We start from the raw sequence: 20,573 nt of genomic DNA on the forward strand, positions 1-20,573 counted from the left end.
AGAAACGTCATAGTATAGTATGGCGTTTTTTTCGGCCAAAAAAAGTCAAAAAAAAAATTGACCTCAAAATGTCATAAAAAACGTCATAGTATAGTATGGCGTTTTTTTCGGCCAAAAAAAGTCAAAAAAAAAATTGACCTCAAAATATCATAAAAAACGTCATAGTATAGTATGGCGTTTTTTTCGGCCAAAAAAAGTCAAAATTTTTTTCGACCTCAAAATGTCATAAAAAACGTCATAGTATAGTATGGTGTTTTTTTCGGCCAAAAAAACTCAAAAAAAAAATTGACCTCAAAATGTCATAAAAAACGTCATAGTATAGTATGGCGTTTTTTTCGGCCAAAAAAAGTCAAAAAAAAAATTGACCTCAAAATGTCATAAAAAACATCATAGTATAGTATGGCGTTTTTTTCGGCCAAAAAAAGTCAAAAAAAAAATTGACCTCAAAATATCATAAAAAACGTCATAGTATAGTATGCCGTTTTTTTCGGCCAAAAAAAGTCAAAAAAAAAATTGACCTCAAAATGTCATAAAAAACGTCATAGTATAGTATGCCGTTTTTTTCGGCCAAAAAAAGTCAAAAAAAAAATTGACCTCAAAATATCATAAAAAACGTCATAGTATAGTATGCCGTTTTTTTCGGCCAAAAAAAGTCAAAAAAAAAATTGACCTCAAAATGTCATAAAAAACGTCATAGTATAGTATGGCGTTTTTTTCGGCCAAAAAAAGTCAAAAAAAAAATTGACCTCAAAATGTCATAAAAAACGTCATAGTATAGTATGCCGTTTTTTTCGGCCAAAAAAAGTCAAAATTTTTTTCGACCTCAAAATGTCATAAAAAACGTCATAGTATAGTATGGCGTTTTTTTCGGCCAAAAAAAGTCAAAATTTTTTTCGACCTCAAAATGTCATAAAAAACGTCATAGTATAGTATGGCGTTTTTTTCGGCTAAAAAAAGTCAAAATTTTTTTCGACCTCAAAATGTCATAAAAAACGTCATAGTATAGTATGGCGTTTTTTTCGGCCAAAAAAAGTCAAAATTTTTTTCGACCTCAAAATGTCATAAAAAACATCATAGTATAGTATAGCGTTTTTTTCGGGCAAAAAAGGTCAAAATTTTTTTCGACCTCAAAATGTCATAAGAAACGTCATAGTATAGTATGGCGTTTTTTTCGGCCAAAAAAAGTCAAAATTTTTTTCGACCTCAAAATGTCATAAAAAACGTCATAGTATAGTATGGCGTTTTTTTCGGCCAAAAAAAGTCAAAAAAAAAATTGACCTCAAAATGTCATAAAAAACGTCATAGTATAGTATGCCGTTTTTTTCGGCTAAAAAAAGTCAAACATTTTTTTCGACCTCAAAATGTCATAAAAAACGTCATAGTATAGTATGGCGTTTTTTTCGGCCAAAAAAAGTCAAAATTTTTTTCGACCTCAAAATGTCATAAAAAACGTCATAGTATAGTATGGCGTTTTTTTCGGCCAAAAAAAGTCAAAAAAAAAATTGACCTCAAAATGTCATAAAAAACGTCATAGTATAGTATGGCGTTTTTTTCGGCCAAAAAAAGTCAAAAAAAAAATTGACCTCAAAATGTCATAAAAAAACATCATAGTATAGTATGGCGTTTTTTTCGGCCAAAAAAAGTCAAAAAAAAAAATGGACCTCAAAATGTCATAAAAAACGTCATAGTATAGTATGGCGTTTTTTTCGGCCAAAAAAAGTCAAAATTTTTTTCGACCTCAAAATGTCATAAAAAACGTCATAGTATGGCGTTTTTTTCGGCCAAAAAAAGTAAAAAAAAAAATTGACCTCAAAATGTCATAAAAAACGTCATAGTATAGTATGGCGTTTTTTTCGGCCAAAAAAAGTCAAAAAAAAAATTGACCTCAAAATGTCATAAAAAACGTCATAGTATAGTATGGCGTTTTTTTCGGCTAAAAAAAGTCAAAATTTTTTTCGACCTCAAAATGTCATAAAAAACGTCATAGTATAGTATGGCGTTTTTTTCGGCCAAAAAAAGTCAAAAAAAAAATTGACCTCAAAATGTCATAAAAAACGTCATAGTATAGTATGGCGTTTTTTTCGGCCAAAAAAAGTCAAAAAAAAAATTGACCTCAAAATGTCATAAAAAAACATCATAGTATAGTATGGCGTTTTTTTCGGCCAAAAAAAGTCAAAAAAAAAAATGGACCTCAAAATGTCATAAAAAACGTCATAGTATAGTATGGCGTTTTTTTCGGCCAAAAAAAGTCAAAATTTTTTTCGACCTCAAAATGTCATAAAAAACGTCATAGTATAGTATGGCGTTTTTTTCGGCCAAAAAAAGTCAAAAAAAAAATTGACCTCAAAATGTCATAAAAAACGTCATAGTATAGTATGGCGTTTTTTTCGGCCAAAAAAAGTCAAAAAAAAAATTGACCTCAAAATGTCATAAAAAACGTCATAGTATAGTATGGCGTTTTTTTCGGCTAAAAAAAGTCAAAATTTTTTTCGACCTCAAAATGTCATAAAAAACGTCATAGTATAGTATGGCGTTTTTTTCGGCCAAAAAAAGTCAAAAAAAAAATTGACCTCAAAATGTCATAAAAAACGTCATAGTATAGTATGGCGTTTTTTTCGGCCAAAAAAAGTCAAAAAAAAAATTGACCTCAAAATGTCATAAAAAAACGTCATAGTATAGTATGGCGTTTTTTTCGGCCAAAAAAAGTCAAAAAAAAAAATGGACCTCAAAATGTCATAAAAAACGTCATAGTATAGTATGGCGTTTTTTTCGGCCAAAAAAAGTCAAAATTTTTTTCGACCTCAAAATGTCATAAAAAACGTCATAGTATAGTATGGCGTTTTTTTCGGCTAAAAAAAGTCAAAATTTTTTTCGACCTCAAAATGTCATAAAAAACGTCATAGTATAGTATGGCGTTTTTTTCGGCCAAAAAAAGTCAAAAAAAAAATTGACCTCAAAATATCATAAAAAACGTCATAGTATAGTATGCCGTTTTTTTCGGCCCAAAAAAGTCAAAAAAAAAATTGACCTCAAAATGTCATAAAAAACGTCATAGTATAGTATGGCGTTTTTTTCGGCTAAAAAAAGTCAAAATTTTTTTCGACCTCAAAATATCATAAAAAAACGTCATAGTATAGTATAGCGTTTTTTTCGGGCAAAAAAGGTCAAAATTTTTTTCGACCTCAAAATGTCATAAGAAACGTCATAGTATAGTATGGCGTTTTTTTCGGCCAAAAAAAGTCAAAAAAAAAATTGACCTCAAAATGTCATAAAAAACGTCATAGTATAGTATGGCGTTTTTTTCGGCCAAAAAAAGTCAAAAAAAAAATTGACCTCAAAATATCATAAAAAATGTCATAGTATAGTATGGCGTTTTTTTCGGCCAAAAAAAGTCAAAATTTTTTTCGACCTCAAAATGTCATAAAAAACGTCATAGTATAGTATGGTGTTTTTTTCGGCCAAAAAAACTCAAAAAAAAAATTGACCTCAAAATGTCATAAAAAACGTCATAGTATAGTATGGCGTTTTTTTCGGCCAAAAAAAGTCAAAAAAAAAATTGACCTCAAAATGTCATAAAAAACGTCATAGTATAGTATGGCGTTTTTTTCGGCCAAAAAAAGTCAAAATTTTTTTCGACCTCAAAATGTCATAAAAAACGTCATAGTATAGTATGCCGTTTTTTTCGGCCAAAAAAAGTCAAAAAAAAAATTGACCTCAAAATGTCATAAAAAACGTCATAGTATAGTATGGCGTTTTTTTCGTCCAAAAAAAGTCAAAATTTTTTTCGACCTCAAAATATCATAAAAAACGTCATAGTATAGTATGGCGTTTTTTACGGGCAAAAAAAGTCAAAATTTTTTTCGACCTCAAAATGTCATAAAAAACGTCATAGTATAGTATGGCGTTTTTTACGGACAAAAAAAGTCAAAAAAAATTTTGACCTCCAAAAGTCATAAAAAACGACATAGTATAGTAAGGCGTTTTTTTCGGACAAAAAAGTCAAACAAATTTTTGACCTCCAAAAGTCATAAAAAAACGTCATAGTATAGTAAGGCCTTTTTTTCTGACAAATAAAGTCAAAAAAATTTTTGACCTCCAAAAGTCATAAAAAACGTCATAGTATATTAAGGCATTTTTTTTCGGACAAAAAAAGTCAAAAAAATTTTTGACCTCCAAAAGTCATCAAAAACGTCATAGTATAGTAAGGCGTCAAAATCTGACAAAAAAAAGTCAAACTTTTTTTTGACCTCCAAAAGTCATAAAAAACGTCATAGTATAGTAAGGCGTCAAAATCGGACAAAAAAAGTCAACAAAAATTTTGACCTCCAAAAGTCATAAAAAATGTCATAGTATAGTAAGGCGTTTTTTTCGGACAAAAAAAGTCAAAAAAATTTTTGACCTCCAAAAGTCATAAAAAACGTCATAGTATAGTAAGGCGTCAAAATCGGACAAAAAAAGTCAAAATTTTTTTTGACCTCCAAAAGTCATAAAAAATGTCATAGTATAGTAAGGCGTCAAAATCGGACAAAAAAAGTCAAAAAAAATTTTAACCTCCAAAAGTCATAAAAAATGTCATAGTATAGTAAGGCGTTTTATTCGGACAAAAAAAGTCAAAAAAATTTTTGACCTAAAAATGTCATAGTATAGTAAGGCGTTTTTTTCGGACAAAAAAAGTCAAAAAAAATTTTGACCTCCAAAAGTCGTAAAAAACATCATAGTATAGTAAGGTGTCAAAATCGGACAAAAAAAGTCAACAAATATTTTGACCGCCAAAAGTCATAAAAAATGTCATATTATAGTAAGCCGTTTTTTTCGGACAAAAAAAGTCAAATTTTTTTTTGACCTCCAAAAGTCATAAAAAACGTCATAGTATAGTAAGGCGTCAAAATCGGACAAAAAAAGTCAAAAAAATTTTTGACCTCCAAAAGTCATAAAAAACGTCATAGTATAGTAAGGCGTTTTTTTCGGACAAAAAAAGTCAAAAAAAATTTTAACCTCCAAAAGTCATAAAAAATGTCATAGTATAGTAAGGCGTTTTTTTCGGACAAAAAAAGTCAAAAAAATTTTTGACCTAAAAATGTCATAGTATAGTAAGGCGTTTTTTTCGGACAAAAAAAGTCAAAAAAAATTTTGACCTCCAAAAGTCGTAAAAAACATCATAGTATAGTAAGGTGTCAAAATCGGACAAAAAAAGTCAACAAAAATTTTGACCTCCAAAAGTCATAAAAAATGTCATAGTATAGTAAGGCGTTTTTTTCGGACAAAAAAAGTCAAAAATTTTTTTGACCTCCAAAAGTCATAAAAAACGTCATAGTATAGTAAGGCGTTTTTTTCAGACAAAAAAAGTCAAAAAAATTTTTGACCTCCAAAAGTCATAAAAAACATCATAGTATAGTAAGGCGTCAAAATCGGACAAAAAAAGTCAAATTTTTTTGACCTCAAAATGTCATAAAAAACGTCATAGTATAGTAAGGCGTCAAAATCGGACAAAAAAAGTCAACAAAAATTTTGACCTCCAAAAGTCATAAAAAATGTCATAGTATAGTAAGGCGTTTTTTTCGGACAAAAAAAGTCAAAAAAATTTTTGACCTCCAAAAGTCATCAAAAACGTCATAGTATAGTAAGGCGTCAAAATCGGACAAAAAAAGTCAAAATTTTTTTTGACCTCCAAAAGTCATAAAAAATGTCATAGTATAGTAAGGCGTCAAAATCGGACAAAAAAAGTCAAAAAAAATTTTAACCTCCAAAAGTCATAAAAAATGTCATAGTATAGTAAGCCGTTTTTTTCGGACAAAAAAAGTCAAATTTTTTTTTGACCTCCAAAAGTCATAAAAAACGTCATAGTATAGTAAGGCGTCAAAATCGGACAAAAAAAGTCAAAAAAATTTTTGACCTCCAAAAGTCATAAAAAACGTCATAGTATAGTAAGGCGTTTTTTTCGGACAAAAAAAGTCAAAAAAAATTTTAACCTCCAAAAGTCATAAAAAATGTCATAGTATAGTAAGGCGTTTTTTTCGGACAAAAAAAGTCAAAAAAATTTTTGACCTAAAAATGTCATAGTATAGTAAGGCGTTTTTTTCGGACAAAAAAAGTCAAAAAAAATTTTGACCTCCAAAAGTCGTAAAAAACATCATAGTATAGTAAGGTGTCAAAATCGGACAAAAAAAGTCAACAAAAATTTTGACCTCCAAAAGTCATAAAAAATGTCATAGTATAGTAAGGCGTTTTTTTCGGACAAAAAAAGTCAAAATTTTTTTTGACCTCCAAAAGTCATAAAAAACGTCATAGTATAGTAAGGCGTTTTTTTCAGACAAAAAAAGTCAAAAAAATTTTTGACCTCCAAAAGTCATAAAAAACATCATAGTATAGTAAGGCGTCAAAATCGGACAAAAAAAGTCAAATTTTTTTGACCTCAAAATGTCATAAAAAACGTCATAGTATAGTAAGGCGTCAAAATCGGACAAAAAAAGTCAACAAAAATTTTGACCTCCAAAAGTCATAAAAAATGTCATAGTATAGTAAGGCGTTTTTTTCGGACAAAAAAAGTCAAAAAAATTTTTGACCTCCAAAAGTCATCAAAAACGTCATAGTATAGTAAGGCGTCAAAATCGGACAAAAAAAGTCAAAAAAATTTTTGACCTCCAAAAGTCATAAAAAACGTCATAGTATAGTAAGGCGTCAAAATCGGACAAAAAAAGTCAAATTTTTTTTTGACCTCCAAAAGTCATAAAAAACGTCATAGTATAGTAAGGCGTCAAAATCGGACAAAAAAAGTCAAAAAAATTTTTGACCTCCAAAAGTCATAAAAAACGTCATAGTATAGTAGTAATGTCAGGTATTTATGTAGATTAATTATGTGGGAGAAACACCCACTCATACATCCATTTCCTGTGTTTTGGCGAAGGGTCAACTTCTTGTTGCTACCCCACCCACACCGTTTAACTTTGATGAAAGCTTTTGATAACTTTTACTCATCATATTCTGAACCATGACAAAACATTTCAAATGTATCAGATTATGTCCTCACCTCTCTCCTGCTCTTCTCCCCAGAGAAGCACAGCAGTACAGAGCAACAGAAAAGACATGGGCCCCTCCCTGCAGGGGGCACTATGAGTGTATCATCAAATGAGCATATAAATCAGTTGAGAGTTTGAAGGTCATCCTGACTGTAAATTTGGTCAACACTGGATGAAGTATGTGGGAGATACAGGCACAAATACATCAATTTCCTTTCTGTTGGCGAAGCGTCAATTTCATGGCGGTGCCACAGCCACACCATGTAACTTTTATGAGAGCTTATGATAACTACTCATCAGTGTCTTCTGAACCATGAGACAACATTTCAAATGTATCAGATTATGTCCCTAAGAGAACTTCATTAAAATACAATGTGTGGAATGTGGAAAATAGGACTATAAATAATGCATACATCCAGTAGGTGGCGCTATGACTGTATCATCATATTAGCCTATCAATATGTTCAGAATCACATGCTCATCATGCCTGATTTTGTTTGTGTGAGATACAGCCAAAAATACATACATTTCCTGTGTGTTGGCGAAGGGTCATTTTTGCGGCAGCGCCACGGGCAGACCGTGTAACCCACATCAAAACATTTGATAACTTTTTGTCCCTAATGCCTTCTGAGCAATCAGACAATTCCCTAAGAGGAGTTCGTCAAAGTACAGCGAGTGCGAAAGATATTTTCACTGTCGCCATCTTGCGGTTGAATAGTAAAAATGACACACTGTTCTGTCGCTTACGGTCCACATTAAACAACTGCGGCAATGCCAGCCTTATTTTTTTTTTTTTTTTTTTTTTTTTTTGATATGACAAATAACGTACACAACGTGTACAGTAAACAAGAGGCACATGAAAGGTAAAACACCAGGGAATGCTGCTGTTGTCAACATGTCCATGGAAGGTAAGATGCAGAAAAGAAAAAGTTTCCAGCCGACATATAACAAATCAGCAGAGTGTGGTTGGTCTTTTCAGCTTGGTGAGGTATGAACGCTAGACTCGTGTTAGCAAAACCTACGGCGAAAATTTCAGAGAATAAAATAACCAATGCTCTGTGGTGTTCTGACTTGACGCGGCGGAAGTTGTGTTGTGAAACGCGTGCGTGCGTGCGTGCGTATGCGTGTGTATGTGTGTGTGTGTGTGTGTGTGTGTGTAAAGCGGTGCAGTGATGGCAGGGGAAGAGCCGACACTGCTCACAGAGGAATGAGAACTTGTCGGGGATGGCGGACAAACCTCTGTCAGTGTTCGTGAAGCTCTTCGCCGCTGTGTTTTACGGCCTGAGCTCGTTTCTCATTGTCGTGGTGAATAAGAGCGTCCTCACCAACTACAGGTAACGGTTTTCGGTGACGCCTCTGACGGCTGTAGTGGAAAAGCTATCGTGTTAGCTAACCTAGCTACTGGAAGTTGTGTTGGCCCCAATAGCGGAGCCAAACACGGTGCAGCTAATTGGCTAACGGCAACTTAACGGCAACTTAACGGCTAGCGAGTGCACCTTGGTGAACAGAGTTAACACAGAAGGGCTTCACTTATATTAGCATTTTAGCGAGGAGGCTACATTTTAACCAGCCAGTGTTTAGTGCGAGGTTACAGTGTGCTCAGCCTATAACGTTCACTGGAACTAACGGGGACTCAACTCTTTCAGGTTCCCTTCTTCAATATGTGTCGGAATTGGACAAGTAAGTTGAATGATTTTCCTTTTTTTTTAACTTTACCAAATACCATCCTGCAAACGGGTAGAGCTAAAATTAATCTTCAATTGAATGTGTGTGTGTGTGTGTGTGTGTGTAGATGTTGGCCACGGTGATTGTGCTGTGGGTGGGCAAGGCTGCGAGGGTGATCAGCTTCCCGGACTTTGATGAGAGCATACCTCGCAAGGTGAGACCGCCTTTCGTCCTGTTTCGGATTGAAAATTGTCCATCGCAGGCTTCCAGAGTCCCTGTCTCAGGTGTCTTGTTCTGCTGGACAAATAGTTCAAAACACATTCAGTTTACTGTCATTTAATCTTTGGGGTGTTTTGCTTGAAAACAGATTTTATGGAGAATTATTTTCTGCTTATCAGTTTTCTGTTCATGGGTTCATCTGCTGTTTTGGTTCTAAAATAATTTGCAGTGTGGTTCTTTCTGATTACTATACCTATTATGTTTACCTTGCTTTCCAGACATTTCCTCTACCTCTTCTTTATGTGGGAAATCAAATCACTGGTCTGTTTGGAACCAAAAGGCTCAAGTAAGTCCCCCATAGCAAAACTGTCCAGGCTTAATGATGGTTAAAGGGAAGTTCATACAGTTTCATCATGAGCTCACAGGGCATGGCTGTTAATGTTTTTGCCAAGTTAAAGTTTAATCCTTGACTATTTACCATCACAATTTATGTCCTCTTCCACCAGTCTGCCGATGTTTACTGTCCTCAGGAGGTTCTCCATTTTATTCACAATGCTGGCTGAGGGATTTCTGCTCAAGTAAGATTGCACAAAACAGATAACCCACTTTTCTTGTCATTTACTTGGGAAATAGTTAAGAAAACCAAGCCTTTCTCTTTGTGCTGTATTGGTCGCTTTTATTTGCAGCTCAAAGCACTCAGATTGAATTTCATTGCTCCACTGTCTTTGACCTTTGGCAGGAAGAAGTTCTCCAGGCCAGTCCAGCTGACAGTATTTACAATGATCCTCGGGGCGTTTATAGCCGCAAGGTTAGTTTTCCTACATCCAGATGTCCTGGCTGTTAAGCAAAGCAGAATTACCCTGACTACAAAGGGTTGTCCTGTCCTGATATATGCACCCACTTAAGTGATATTGTCTTCAGGGTCAATAAACACATGTTGTACAGCTGTAGTTAAAGGAGCTCTGCTGAAACAGAGCATGCCCACAGCTAAATTGTTAGCGACAGAACGCTTATTTGCCTCCTTGACACTTTCTATCATTTTCTCTCATTTCCCTTCGTAGTGCCGACATGTCTTTTGACCTGCAAGGCTACGTGTTCATTCTCCTGAACGATGTACTGACTGCTGCCAACGGAGCCTATGTGAAGCAAAAATTAGATGCAAAGGTATGAGGCAGCACCATCTGATGAATAGTTACCATTGTTGGGTAGCAGCTGTTTTTGGCCTTGAGCTGATGTTGATGAATTTAGAGAATCCAAACCATCCTTCAGCGTCTGGCTCAAAGGAACTCGGTGTACACAAACACCATGAGTTGGTTCCTTTCACTCTCCACTAACTGGTGTTAATTATCACTCACTGTTAAAACCTGCTCTGCAGTTGTGCTGCTGTATTATCATGCTTTTAAACATTTTCTTGCATTATTTTTAGCAGTCTAGTTAATAACCATTTGACTGTTGAGTCAGAAATAGCTTGTAGCTTGTTTTAGTCCGTTTTTTTTTTTGTCACAGAAGCAGACTGCTCGGCTCTCGCATTACAGAAGCAGAACTGGATCCAGATTTAGTCTGTGATGTCTGTTGAGCACCACCTGCTAGCACTGTGCTAGACAGAGTGGTGTGTGAGAGGGACATTGTGAGGAAGTGAAAGATGGACAGATGAATGCAAACAAGAGGTTCTAGGTAGTGCAGTGGGCTGGCCGTGCATGACATCTGTATGCTAGTTAGTGAGGAATGCACTGAAAGACTTGTGAATAACCCTCTCTGTTCTGGCTCTGCTTATTTTTCGTGTTCCTGTTGCTGCCTGCCCATCTATTTCTGTGCTCTCTCTCACAGGAGTTGGGGAAATATGGATTATTGTATTACAATGCATTATTTATGATAATTCCCACTCTGCTGTTGGCCCATGTGACAGGAGATATGCAGAAGGTAAGCAGTTTGACTCTTCAGTTGTTTGGTCTGCCCCCTGTGTGAGTTCTAGTTCCTGTTATCTTCATTAAAAAAATCAAACATGAAACATCAAATTAAACACCAGCTAAACTATCAAGTTAGGTCCTTGTAGTGAGTTCGCAGCCTTGGTACTAATCAGTTATTACAAGGTTTAATCCAAAATTGAAGTGAGTGCACGTATGTGAAGGCATGGGCGTGTGCTGTAAATATGAGCTGTCTGTTTGTTGGTCAGTGTTGGCAGAGACCTTCTGGTTTGCCCAGCTGGGGCCCAGCAGCCAGAGAGGCACAAAGCTGCTATTATACACCTAGTAGAGTTATTACAGCAGCGCCTACTACTCCCCTTGACTGAATAACCACAGTAGAGATTCAGACTACTGCCTTATAAAGCTTTTGGAGAATTGCTGTTGAATTTGAAAGTACGTAAGTGTTAGTTGCGACAGTGACCTGGCCATCGACTCCCAAAAATGTGATTAACAACTCCTCAGTGCTCAGTCAGTCTTAATTTTCTTTCCTCCACTGAATGCCAGACACATGACATAAGCACCGACTTGAATTTACTATCTAGTTTTAATCCTGTTTTTTTGTATTTTTTATGTGTCTCTGTTTTCACTTGTGATTTTTGCTGTTTCTCGTGATGTTCCTCTCTCATCAGGCAGTGGAATACGACGGTTGGTCTGATGCGTTTTTCCTCACCCAGTTCGTCCTCTCGTGTATCATGGGGTAAGACAGAGGCCAGAGCTTACGTGTGACGTGCATGCTGGCGCACAAGCAAGCAGGGTTGTGTTTAGTGCCAGAATTGAACATCTGGATTATACCAAATTACTGTGCCATTGCAATTATATCATTGGGTGAAATCTAGACTCTAGGCCAAGCGCTTGACTGAGTGTGAAGCTCACAATGACCCTTTGTCTGCTATGTTGTATTAACATTGTGAAATCTGATTTCATGCTTGAACAAATGTCGAGTCATGAGTACATAAGTTGACATTTTGTTTTACAGGTTTGTTCTGATGTATTCCACTGTGCTCTGCACACAGTACAACTCTGCTTTAACAACTACAATCGTGGGCTGCATCAAGGTGAGCTGCATGACCACGTGAAGTAAATGCACTAAAAACGCTAAAACACAAACTTATTTCATATTTTCTCCATTTTGCAGAACGTCCTGGTGACATACATTGGGATGGTGTTCAGTGGAGACTACGTTTTCTCTTGGACTAACTTCATAGGTTTGAATATCAGGTAGGAAATAACAGGGTTTATTTTCAATAACAATAACTGAGTCAGACTGATCCTCCTCCTGTCTGTCAACATGATCTGGTGAATCTCTGGTGAAAAAAGGAAAAGGGTTCATGATGGCACAGATATATTAGCTGTTAATGTGTCACACGGCTGCAGGAATTCATATGTGCTTGCTGAAACCTGTTGAGAAATATAACCAGTTTTATGACTGGTGATGTGCTGCAACATGCTCACTTCAGCGCTGATGTGACACAAATAACAACATGATTTTGTATTTCTCATTTTGCTTGCAACCATCATAAATGTTTATAATAGCCTTCTTTTGAAAACCATATAAACTCATATTGTTCAGTGTTTTACAAAGGAAAAAAAATGTTACCTTACCTTATCAGATGGTTAAATACTTCTTTTCACTTGCATTTTGCCTTGTTTGTCGTCATGTTTGTGTAATACAGTTGATCTCTCTGTGTTGTTGCAGTATCGCGGGCAGCCTGGTGTACTCCTACATCACGTTCACAGAGGAGCAGACCAGCAAAACAAATGACAACAACAAGCTGGACATCAAGGGCAAGGTGGTTGTATGACAGAGACACTGGATTTAATTATTTTTATTCTGAAGAACAGGAAAACTCTATTTTTAGTACGACTTTTATTTATGGAGTATTTTAGTAGCAACGGTGAGAAATGATGATGGGAATGGCTTCATAGAGAAAGCCATGCCTTCACCATTACTCTGCGGCTGCTGCCATGGTTACGAAACCCTCCAGAGGGATTGTGGGTTGATTTTTAGATGGTGTTTTCTTTTTAAACATTTGTATTTTGATACTGTACTCGTGAGCATTGAGGAGAAGGGAAACACAGAACCAATGATATTTATATCACAACATTTCCCGACATTGAGACAAACTGAGCATTAAATGTTGGGATGATGTCATGTTTCCTGAACACAGGAGTGAACAGCTGGGATGATCAGTTGTTTTAAGCTTGGGTGTTTACTGACAAATCATGGGACTATTACTTAATGGTTATTTCAAAGGCACAATCCTTATTTTTTATTGCCTTTTCTGTTTTGCTGTTTACAAGGAATGTAACTTTAGCTGCCTTCTAAGCACAGTGAGATGCACTGGCACTGTCATTATCTGTTATTTCAGTCTTTAGTACAGTTCTTTTGATTGCGCATACACTGTTTTAAGCTTGGTACAGAGAGACGGTAAAGTGATCTAACCTCATCCTTTAAACAACCAAAGTGGATGGGCAGTGGGCTGTCAAGGATTGTGGCTTTAAATGATGTTGCTGCCTATTTTTGGGAGATAATTTAAAGTTAACAGTTTACATTTAGCTCCCTCAGTATTACAGAATGTTTGTTGTGGATACTTAAAGGCTGTAGCTGGTTCTCTCTATGCAGAATTAACAAACAAGGGGAGCCATGTCTTTGACAGTTTTCTCGCACTTTTAACTGAGGTAGCTCCTGCGAAAGGGTGAAACTGAATTGCCTCCTGTTACATTCATATCTTGAATATGAGATTATTGTACCTTCCTGAAACGTACATTTCAGTTTTTTTTTAAGTATTACAAGAGAAACGTGGTTATCTAAGCCTTTTATAGTCAGGTACATTTTTATCTACATCATTTTATATTTATTACTGTTTTTTTAGACTAATATTCATTTTGTAGATGGCGTGGCTTGTGAATTGTTGATGCTGATCTCATTTCAGACAGTAACAAAGGATTTGTAGCTGAAACAGTGATGTATTTTTACATTAAAAAAACCTCTGTTGACACGATGGAGTCCTGGATTTGTTGGTTAGTTTTAAGGTTTGAGTACTTTCATTATAACTATCTACTTCCTCCAATTCCCTGTAATATCAAAATTCTGTCTCATTCCAACTAGTGATACTATGAATATTTAGTAATTATTCAGTTATTTACAGACTTTCTAATGCAGCGCAGTGCTGGATAATTCAGCACAGACCTGAGTCTCTGGGTTTGCAGTGAATCATAAACTACAGTAAAGCAATGGTTCCCCCTTCTGTCATATCTGGAAAAACATGAAATCACATAGGACCAACAGAACTGAATTAGATTTTGGAGTCACTCTGGCTTGTACACCTAAGGCTCCATTCAGGCTTGGATAAAAACTGTCCAACTCTTTCCCGACTCTATTTGTTTCAAAACAAAAATCATTTTATCATCTTTCAGAGTATTCAGAAACTGTTGCAGCAAAATGTGGCTGCTTTTCAGCTCATTCATTCTTTTTTCTATTTCTACCACTAGGAGTCACTGAACTCCAACATTTTCAAATATTACACATAGGTGATTACTGCATACTGACTCACTCTATACAAGCAGACATACACCCCGAGGGCTGTATAAGGCTGCAAAACATGTAAGAAAAAAAAAAAAAGCTAAAAGTCAATTCAGTCTCAGTTGCCGGAGCCAAAACAACAGAAAATAGGTTAAGAAATAACACCTGCACTTTCTGAGTGATTTCTTATTGATCAAAATTTAATAAAATGGGCAGAAGATGGCATGGAGAATTAAGAAAGAAAATTCTTTTATACAAAAAAAATAAACCATACATGACAAAACATACAGACCCACTACCACAAACAGCTCATGACCTCTGACCTCACTGGTCTTCAGGCAATAATAATTATATTCCATTATCTCAAACATTATCATTAAGAAATGAAATCATGTATAAAGATCTGCTAAACATTATATCCAAATACTTTTATGTCAATAAGCAAAACTGTCAAATGACTTGCATTCAAATTTTTTATTAATTTAAACTGGCCGAGCAAACGGGCGACATCATAGAAAAACTGTGTGGACTTCAAAACAGCCACCAAGTAATATTGCATTGTTTTTGCCAGTAACGGGCTCATAAAGCACCTTCATCAGTCCAGTTAGAACAAACAAATACAAAGAAGAAGAAAGGAGTTTCAGAACCCACGTTCTGCTGCCACTGCTCTGCTTAAGGACATGCTTTTTTTTTTAAACTTTGGTGTCATGGATAGAGAAGTTTCACCTAAGAGGGGGTCGATTAGCATAATTTCAACGTGCAAAACGACAACACAGACCACAGATTCAGCGATGTACAACGATGCACTATTTCCAAACAAAGCTCTGACACCTAAGCACTGTACTGCAAGGCCACTCTAGCATGAGTACAACTCAGAAATAACTTCAATTCTAATCATGGCTGCATATTTAGTCTTTCAGCCAGATCATAATCCAGCACATTCAGATTGATGTACAGCACGTGACGAATTCAAGCCACAGACCTGATGTCTTCTTAAAATCGTTCAACAAAATATACAAGATCTGATGGGATTTTCCTGCATGGCAAAATGAAAGGTAGCAACATATATGGAAATCGTCATGGGATGTTAAGGACTCAGTACAGAGACGTCATTCATGTCCTCAAATAGACTTTTTACAGAGCCGGTGAAAGGTCACACAGCTGATATGAGGATAATGAGGCTAGTTACCTTCATATCAACACTGTACTATGACCACCTGCTGCCGTGGCTGTGATTGAACAGTTGTAGCTGTTGTCATGGCTGTATGGGACGGCTACAGCTCTGGCTGTTATAGTGTTGGTTGTTAAGATTCCTATGAAGCCATCCTTAAACACCTGTGCGTGATTTGGCATCTCATATGTCATATATGATAGAAGCACAGGGGTGAAACAAGTGTCTGGCTTCACGATGTTTTCTCGGCCAATGTTAATATATATATTTTATAAAGACTAGCCACAGAACATATACCGCCACAGCTACGTCCATAGCATTAGCCATGCCCACATCACAGCCCCAAGCCCAGCTACAGCTGTGGTCACAGCAGTGGCCGCAAACTGTCAGAGCTCAGGCTTTTGCAATTAATGCTCAAAATAAAGTGTTGCATCATAATGTAAAAGTTATTGTGAGGTAATGTAAAAGTGGTTCAGAAAAAAAAACATTCAACTGTGATTTTCAAGGGGCTCAAAACAGACCCAACTCATCTCACAACAACCATCAAACCTGCTCAGCAAAACTGTCCCCACCACAGGTTTAGGCTCACCGACAGAAGAGTAACAGTGACTTCATTAAACTAAAGCAAAGGTCTACCTGTTGAACAACTCTCACAACTACACCAACCTGCTGTGCAACAACAAATCTAACATCTGCCCATATACATATGAGTACACTGGAACTATTTACAAACACCAATACAACAATCAAATCAGTGGTGCAAGTGTGTTTTGGATGGACTAAAAGCTCTACTGATTGTATGCCATGTAGTGAAAGTGTTCAAACTTTTCCAGGAGAGCCAAAAACAGCACAACCTTTCACTCTGAAAGGAAATGGAGCACAGCCCCACAGGTGCTCTTAAGGTAACATAAGGTAAGCCTGACTAACCTGTGGCACTACACTGTGAACAAGGTATAAAAACTCCACCCAGAACAGGAAGAGCAGGATTGAGCAGCAGTGTCCTTACTAAAGGTACCTCGCTGTTGCTTACAAATAAAAAAAGGTGAAGTGCACTGGGCCACTTTCTGCTTGTGATGCCTCTGATATTACAAACACGAAGATTTTAAAAACATTCACTCACGTTTTAGGTTCCTGTAAGGTACCATGCTGTAATGGTAAAAGTGAAGGGAAATCTCAAGGCACCAGCACGAGGCAGCCACCAGCTCCAGCCACACTGGGTGAAAGGTGAGGCATTACTCACACAGCAGGAACTGATTTGCCTCCCTACAATGTTTAAGAGAGAAGTTCAGTTTTACTGACCACAGCTGTCTCAAAACTGACCAAGAACTGGGGCTGAAATCTATGCATGTGATTATGTCCTTTCATTATTCCCCAACACAAAAGAACATCAGGGCTTACCTGACTTTTTAATCTGATTTCTTATGAAGGCAGAGACGGAAAGAAAGACATTGCGTATTAAATATATAACTTACTGGTTTGATACAAAAAGTTTCTAGATTTGTAAGGGACTGACTATTTTTTAACAATCTGACAGTCCAGCTGCTGTGTGTCAGTATTACAGTGTGACGAGGTTCTCAGCCATGTAACACAGGCTGTAGAAATTGCAGCCTATGCAGCAGAGATTACAAAGGGAGGACAGCAGTCTGTACAGCCACAGGCGACTGCTGAGGTGTCTGTATTTGACATCTGTCTCACACAGCTTGGCGTACGCTTCACGGTTAGACGACAGGCCGATGTCCTGACCCAATCCGCACGCCTGCTCGATGAGGTGCATGTCTGCCATGATCTCCGATGTCATCTGGCCAAACCACTGAGCGTTGACAGCTGCCACCGTCACCGACACAAAGAAGATGAAGATCTGGTCGGGGGGAGCAGAAGCAGAGGTTGAGATGATACTCAAAAACACTGTTTTATTCAGTATGATGATGTGGAACTAACGGCCCACCTGAAAGGCTTCTCTGTCGTTCAGCATGTCGCTGGGGTGATACACAGCGTAGATAGTGAGGTTAAAGAAGGCACAAGCTGAACCCAGGTGGAGGTAGAAAGGGACAAGACGACTCTGAATAAACCCGTATGTGTGTCTATTCAGGTGGTTGTTCATCACAAAGCCTGTGCAGAAATCACAACAACTCATTAGCACTGTCAGAAAACTCACAAAACACTAATTTATTATGCTCTAAGAGTTACTACATTTATATGGACAACAGCATTCTGAAAATAACAAGATAAAGTGGACATTAAGACACTGATGATCTCTTGATCTCTGAATTAAGTCATATACATATACTCAAATGAAGGTGTACCAGTAAGTATTATAATTGTAGTACACACATCTCAATCACACTATGATTATCAAACATATCATGAACAAACAGCAATAAAACTGCTTGGTGCAAGCTATCCTTTGCTTGTTCCCACAAACGCAGCTACAGTGGTGCAACCCAGAAGCAACGTGACAGATATAAGGTTTGTGGTTTAACATCTGAACTTCCTGTTAGTGTTAAACCACAAACCTTATATCTGTCACGTTGCTTCTGTGTTGCACCATTGTAACTGCAACACAGAAGCAACGTGACAAGATATAAGGTTTGTGGTTTAACACTAACAGGAAGTTCAGATGCTGTCAATGTAATGAAGGTTAAGAGGTCATTTTCAGGAAATTATAAAACTGCTGCATGGTGTGTAGGTAAAAATGTGAATGGCATAGTTCTATAAGAAACACAAGCGGACACACGTCCGTAGGTGTAATGGTGGTCATGAAAAAACTGCTTAGAGATCATACAAAGGTGCTTCACCATGATCCTGTTCACATCGGATGTGAAACGGCATTCTGGGTGATTGAGTCATAAGTGGACAAATCTAAATACAGATGCGGTTGCCAAGAAACGCTGAATATCCACTGTGAACTGACCACTTAAGCCACATTCAGTGGTGGCAGGGGACTTCAGTGAAGGACCACTTCAGGCATGATTGTGTTGTACATAACAACAAACTTCCTTACACACATTCTGTACACTACACAAGTTACCAGCCTCTCCCACTCTCTCTCTCTCTCGGCCTGTTAACTCTCACTTGTGTTTCCAAATTTTCTGTATATGTTTTGTACCGGTGCATGTGTGGTACCCACTTGAAATGAAGGTGACCCAAATTTGCATTCCCCAGTAGGTGGAGAGCAGCAGCAGCTGAAACAGCTTGACGGTGAACGTGGGCTCCTGGTCGGTGGGCATGCTTCCTCCTCAGCCTCTCTCTTCTCCAGGTAGGACTCCACTGCAGTCTGCAGCAATGCTTTTAGCCCGGCTGGCCTTGCCTTTTTGACGGGGCTTGATGCGTCACTTCAGAGCCACTGTAAACATAATCAGTATGGCCAACAAGGATGTGACAACATGCGACATATTATAAGCAAACTGGAAAAAAACAAAGTGAGCTAGATCTTTCTGTCCCTGTCACGGCAGTTGTAGATTTCTGATATGCAGACTGAAATTTAAAAGTGTTCTCATCCACACCTTTAGATAAGAACAGCACACCTTTAGTTCCTGGGACAAGGACAGCTTATCAAACCAGCTTCCAAAATAAATTAAACTACCAAAAAGGCTGTTTTTTCTATATCAGTACAGGACAGCGTACGCGAAGTGTTTCTAGATGTTAGACATGTGCCCTAACTGGGCCAGAAACTTCCGCATTGTTGTCAAGGAAACTAGGCTGCTGTCTTGACCTTACCCCGCTGCGCAGACCTCTCTCAGCCCAACAGGAAAATAAAACTGCAGGAGCGAACATCCCACTAACAAGTATCCACAGCACACACGGCTAACTTCAGCTAATTACACTCAAACTCAAGAGTCTTCAGGCTAAAAAAAAACAAAAAAACACACACACACACACACAGCAGTGCTGAATGATGTCCCTCCCAAACAACAACCGACAGCAGCTAACGACTGACCGACGAGACGCCACCAAATCTTCAAAGTCACCTTTTGAAATCGTAACGCCGGCTGTTAGCCGGTCAGGGCTGGGGTACCACCGTGTAAGCACAGTGCGGCTGACAAAGCAGCTATCAGCTAGCTAAAGTTAACTTCGCGTAAAGTTAGCTTCACTTACAGAACTATCCCTGTGGTTCCGCTCCACTGTCCTCTGAGTCAGCCACCGTCGGCCTTATAATCTAAAGCGCTAGCACGGAGTCAGTGCTACAACTACAACCGTGAGAAATCCGAGTTCAGCCTACCTGTGCTGCCCAAGAAAAACTACGAGCAGGTTGTAGCAGATGTCTGACAGTAAACTTGCCCAACCTGCTGACAGCCGCTGCGCCGTCTGCTCACCCTGCGCGTCAGAGAGGAGGAGAAGGCGGAGCGGCAAGTGTCGGGATGTGCACAGGGAAAAATCCCCCCTACAACTCTCAGCAGCAGATACTACTGGTTCCCCCCCAGCCCCAACAGCTTACAGGTAAAACCTGTAGTAGAACACCTGGTCGCTGTATGGAACTGTACGTGAATGAGGAGACTGTAAGCTCAGGGGGTGTTTGGGGGGGTGAGGTGCAGTGGTATGCAGGCTGAGAAGAGGTCAACATGTAGGCACAGTGTAGAAATGCTCTGGTACAAGTCCTGTATTCAAAACTTTAGGTTTAAGTATGAAAATGTCAAAATATATAATCAAAATATAACTTAAGTTTCAAATGTAGAAGTACTCACATTGTTCAGAATGACCCATTTCTAAATGTAAATAATGTTTATCACTGAATTATATTTACTGATTTTGCAGCTGGTAAAGATGGAGTTATTTAAACTAATGTACTAACTGATGTACTGCACTTAATCAATAGTAACATATCAAATTAGGTTATTTACATTTTGTATTAATTATCACTAAAGCTGTGAAATAAATGTTCTCCAATATGAATATATATACAATACACAATGCAATATATATATAATATTCAGAGTCTTAGTCAGACAGGGACAAACAAAAGAGCCAACATTAGGTTTACACTGGGAAGATATTCAAATAAAGTCAAATAATTGTTC

At 37.4% G+C, this 20,573-nt stretch overlaps 2 protein-coding genes across 4 annotated transcripts; one reads left to right on the forward strand and one right to left on the reverse strand.

Moving 5' to 3' along the window:
* Positions 1-8,178: 8,178 nt before the first annotated feature.
* LOC121183815 (UDP-N-acetylglucosamine/UDP-glucose/GDP-mannose transporter-like) lies at positions 8,179-13,861 on the forward strand. The gene is made up of 12 exons (XM_041041079.1): positions 8,179-8,350; positions 8,663-8,696; positions 8,809-8,895; positions 9,179-9,246; positions 9,407-9,478; positions 9,640-9,708; positions 9,962-10,064; positions 10,728-10,820; positions 11,494-11,561; positions 11,841-11,919; positions 12,000-12,082; positions 12,561-13,861. The coding sequence occupies exons 1-12, from the start codon at positions 8,241-8,243 to the stop codon at positions 12,664-12,666; spliced, it is 972 nt and encodes a 323-aa protein (XP_040897013.1). The 5' UTR covers positions 8,179-8,240; the 3' UTR covers positions 12,667-13,861.
* A 705-nt stretch (positions 13,862-14,566) lies between these two features.
* On the reverse strand, positions 14,567-19,875 carry si:ch211-121a2.4 (transmembrane protein 205). Of its 3 annotated transcripts, none has more exons than XM_041040841.1 (4): positions 19,778-19,875; positions 18,686-18,901; positions 17,504-17,667; positions 14,567-17,416 (listed from the first exon to the last, which is right to left on the reverse strand). In XM_041040841.1, exons 2-4 carry the CDS (start codon positions 18,783-18,785, stop codon positions 17,114-17,116), a joined length of 567 nt encoding a protein of 188 aa, XP_040896775.1. In that variant the 5' UTR covers positions 18,786-18,901; positions 19,778-19,875; the 3' UTR covers positions 14,567-17,113. The 3 variants fall into 3 exon arrangements, with proteins under 3 accessions (XP_040896775.1, XP_040896776.1, XP_040896774.1); XM_041040842.1 differs by having other exon boundaries at positions 19,842-19,864; XM_041040840.1 differs by having other exon boundaries at positions 19,654-19,791.
* Between the last annotated feature and the right edge of the window lie 698 nt (positions 19,876-20,573).

Source organism: Toxotes jaculatrix, chromosome 6 (genome assembly GCF_017976425.1).
Source record: "Toxotes jaculatrix isolate fToxJac2 chromosome 6, fToxJac2.pri, whole genome shotgun sequence".
NCBI lineage: Eukaryota > Metazoa > Chordata > Actinopteri > Toxotidae > Toxotes > Toxotes jaculatrix.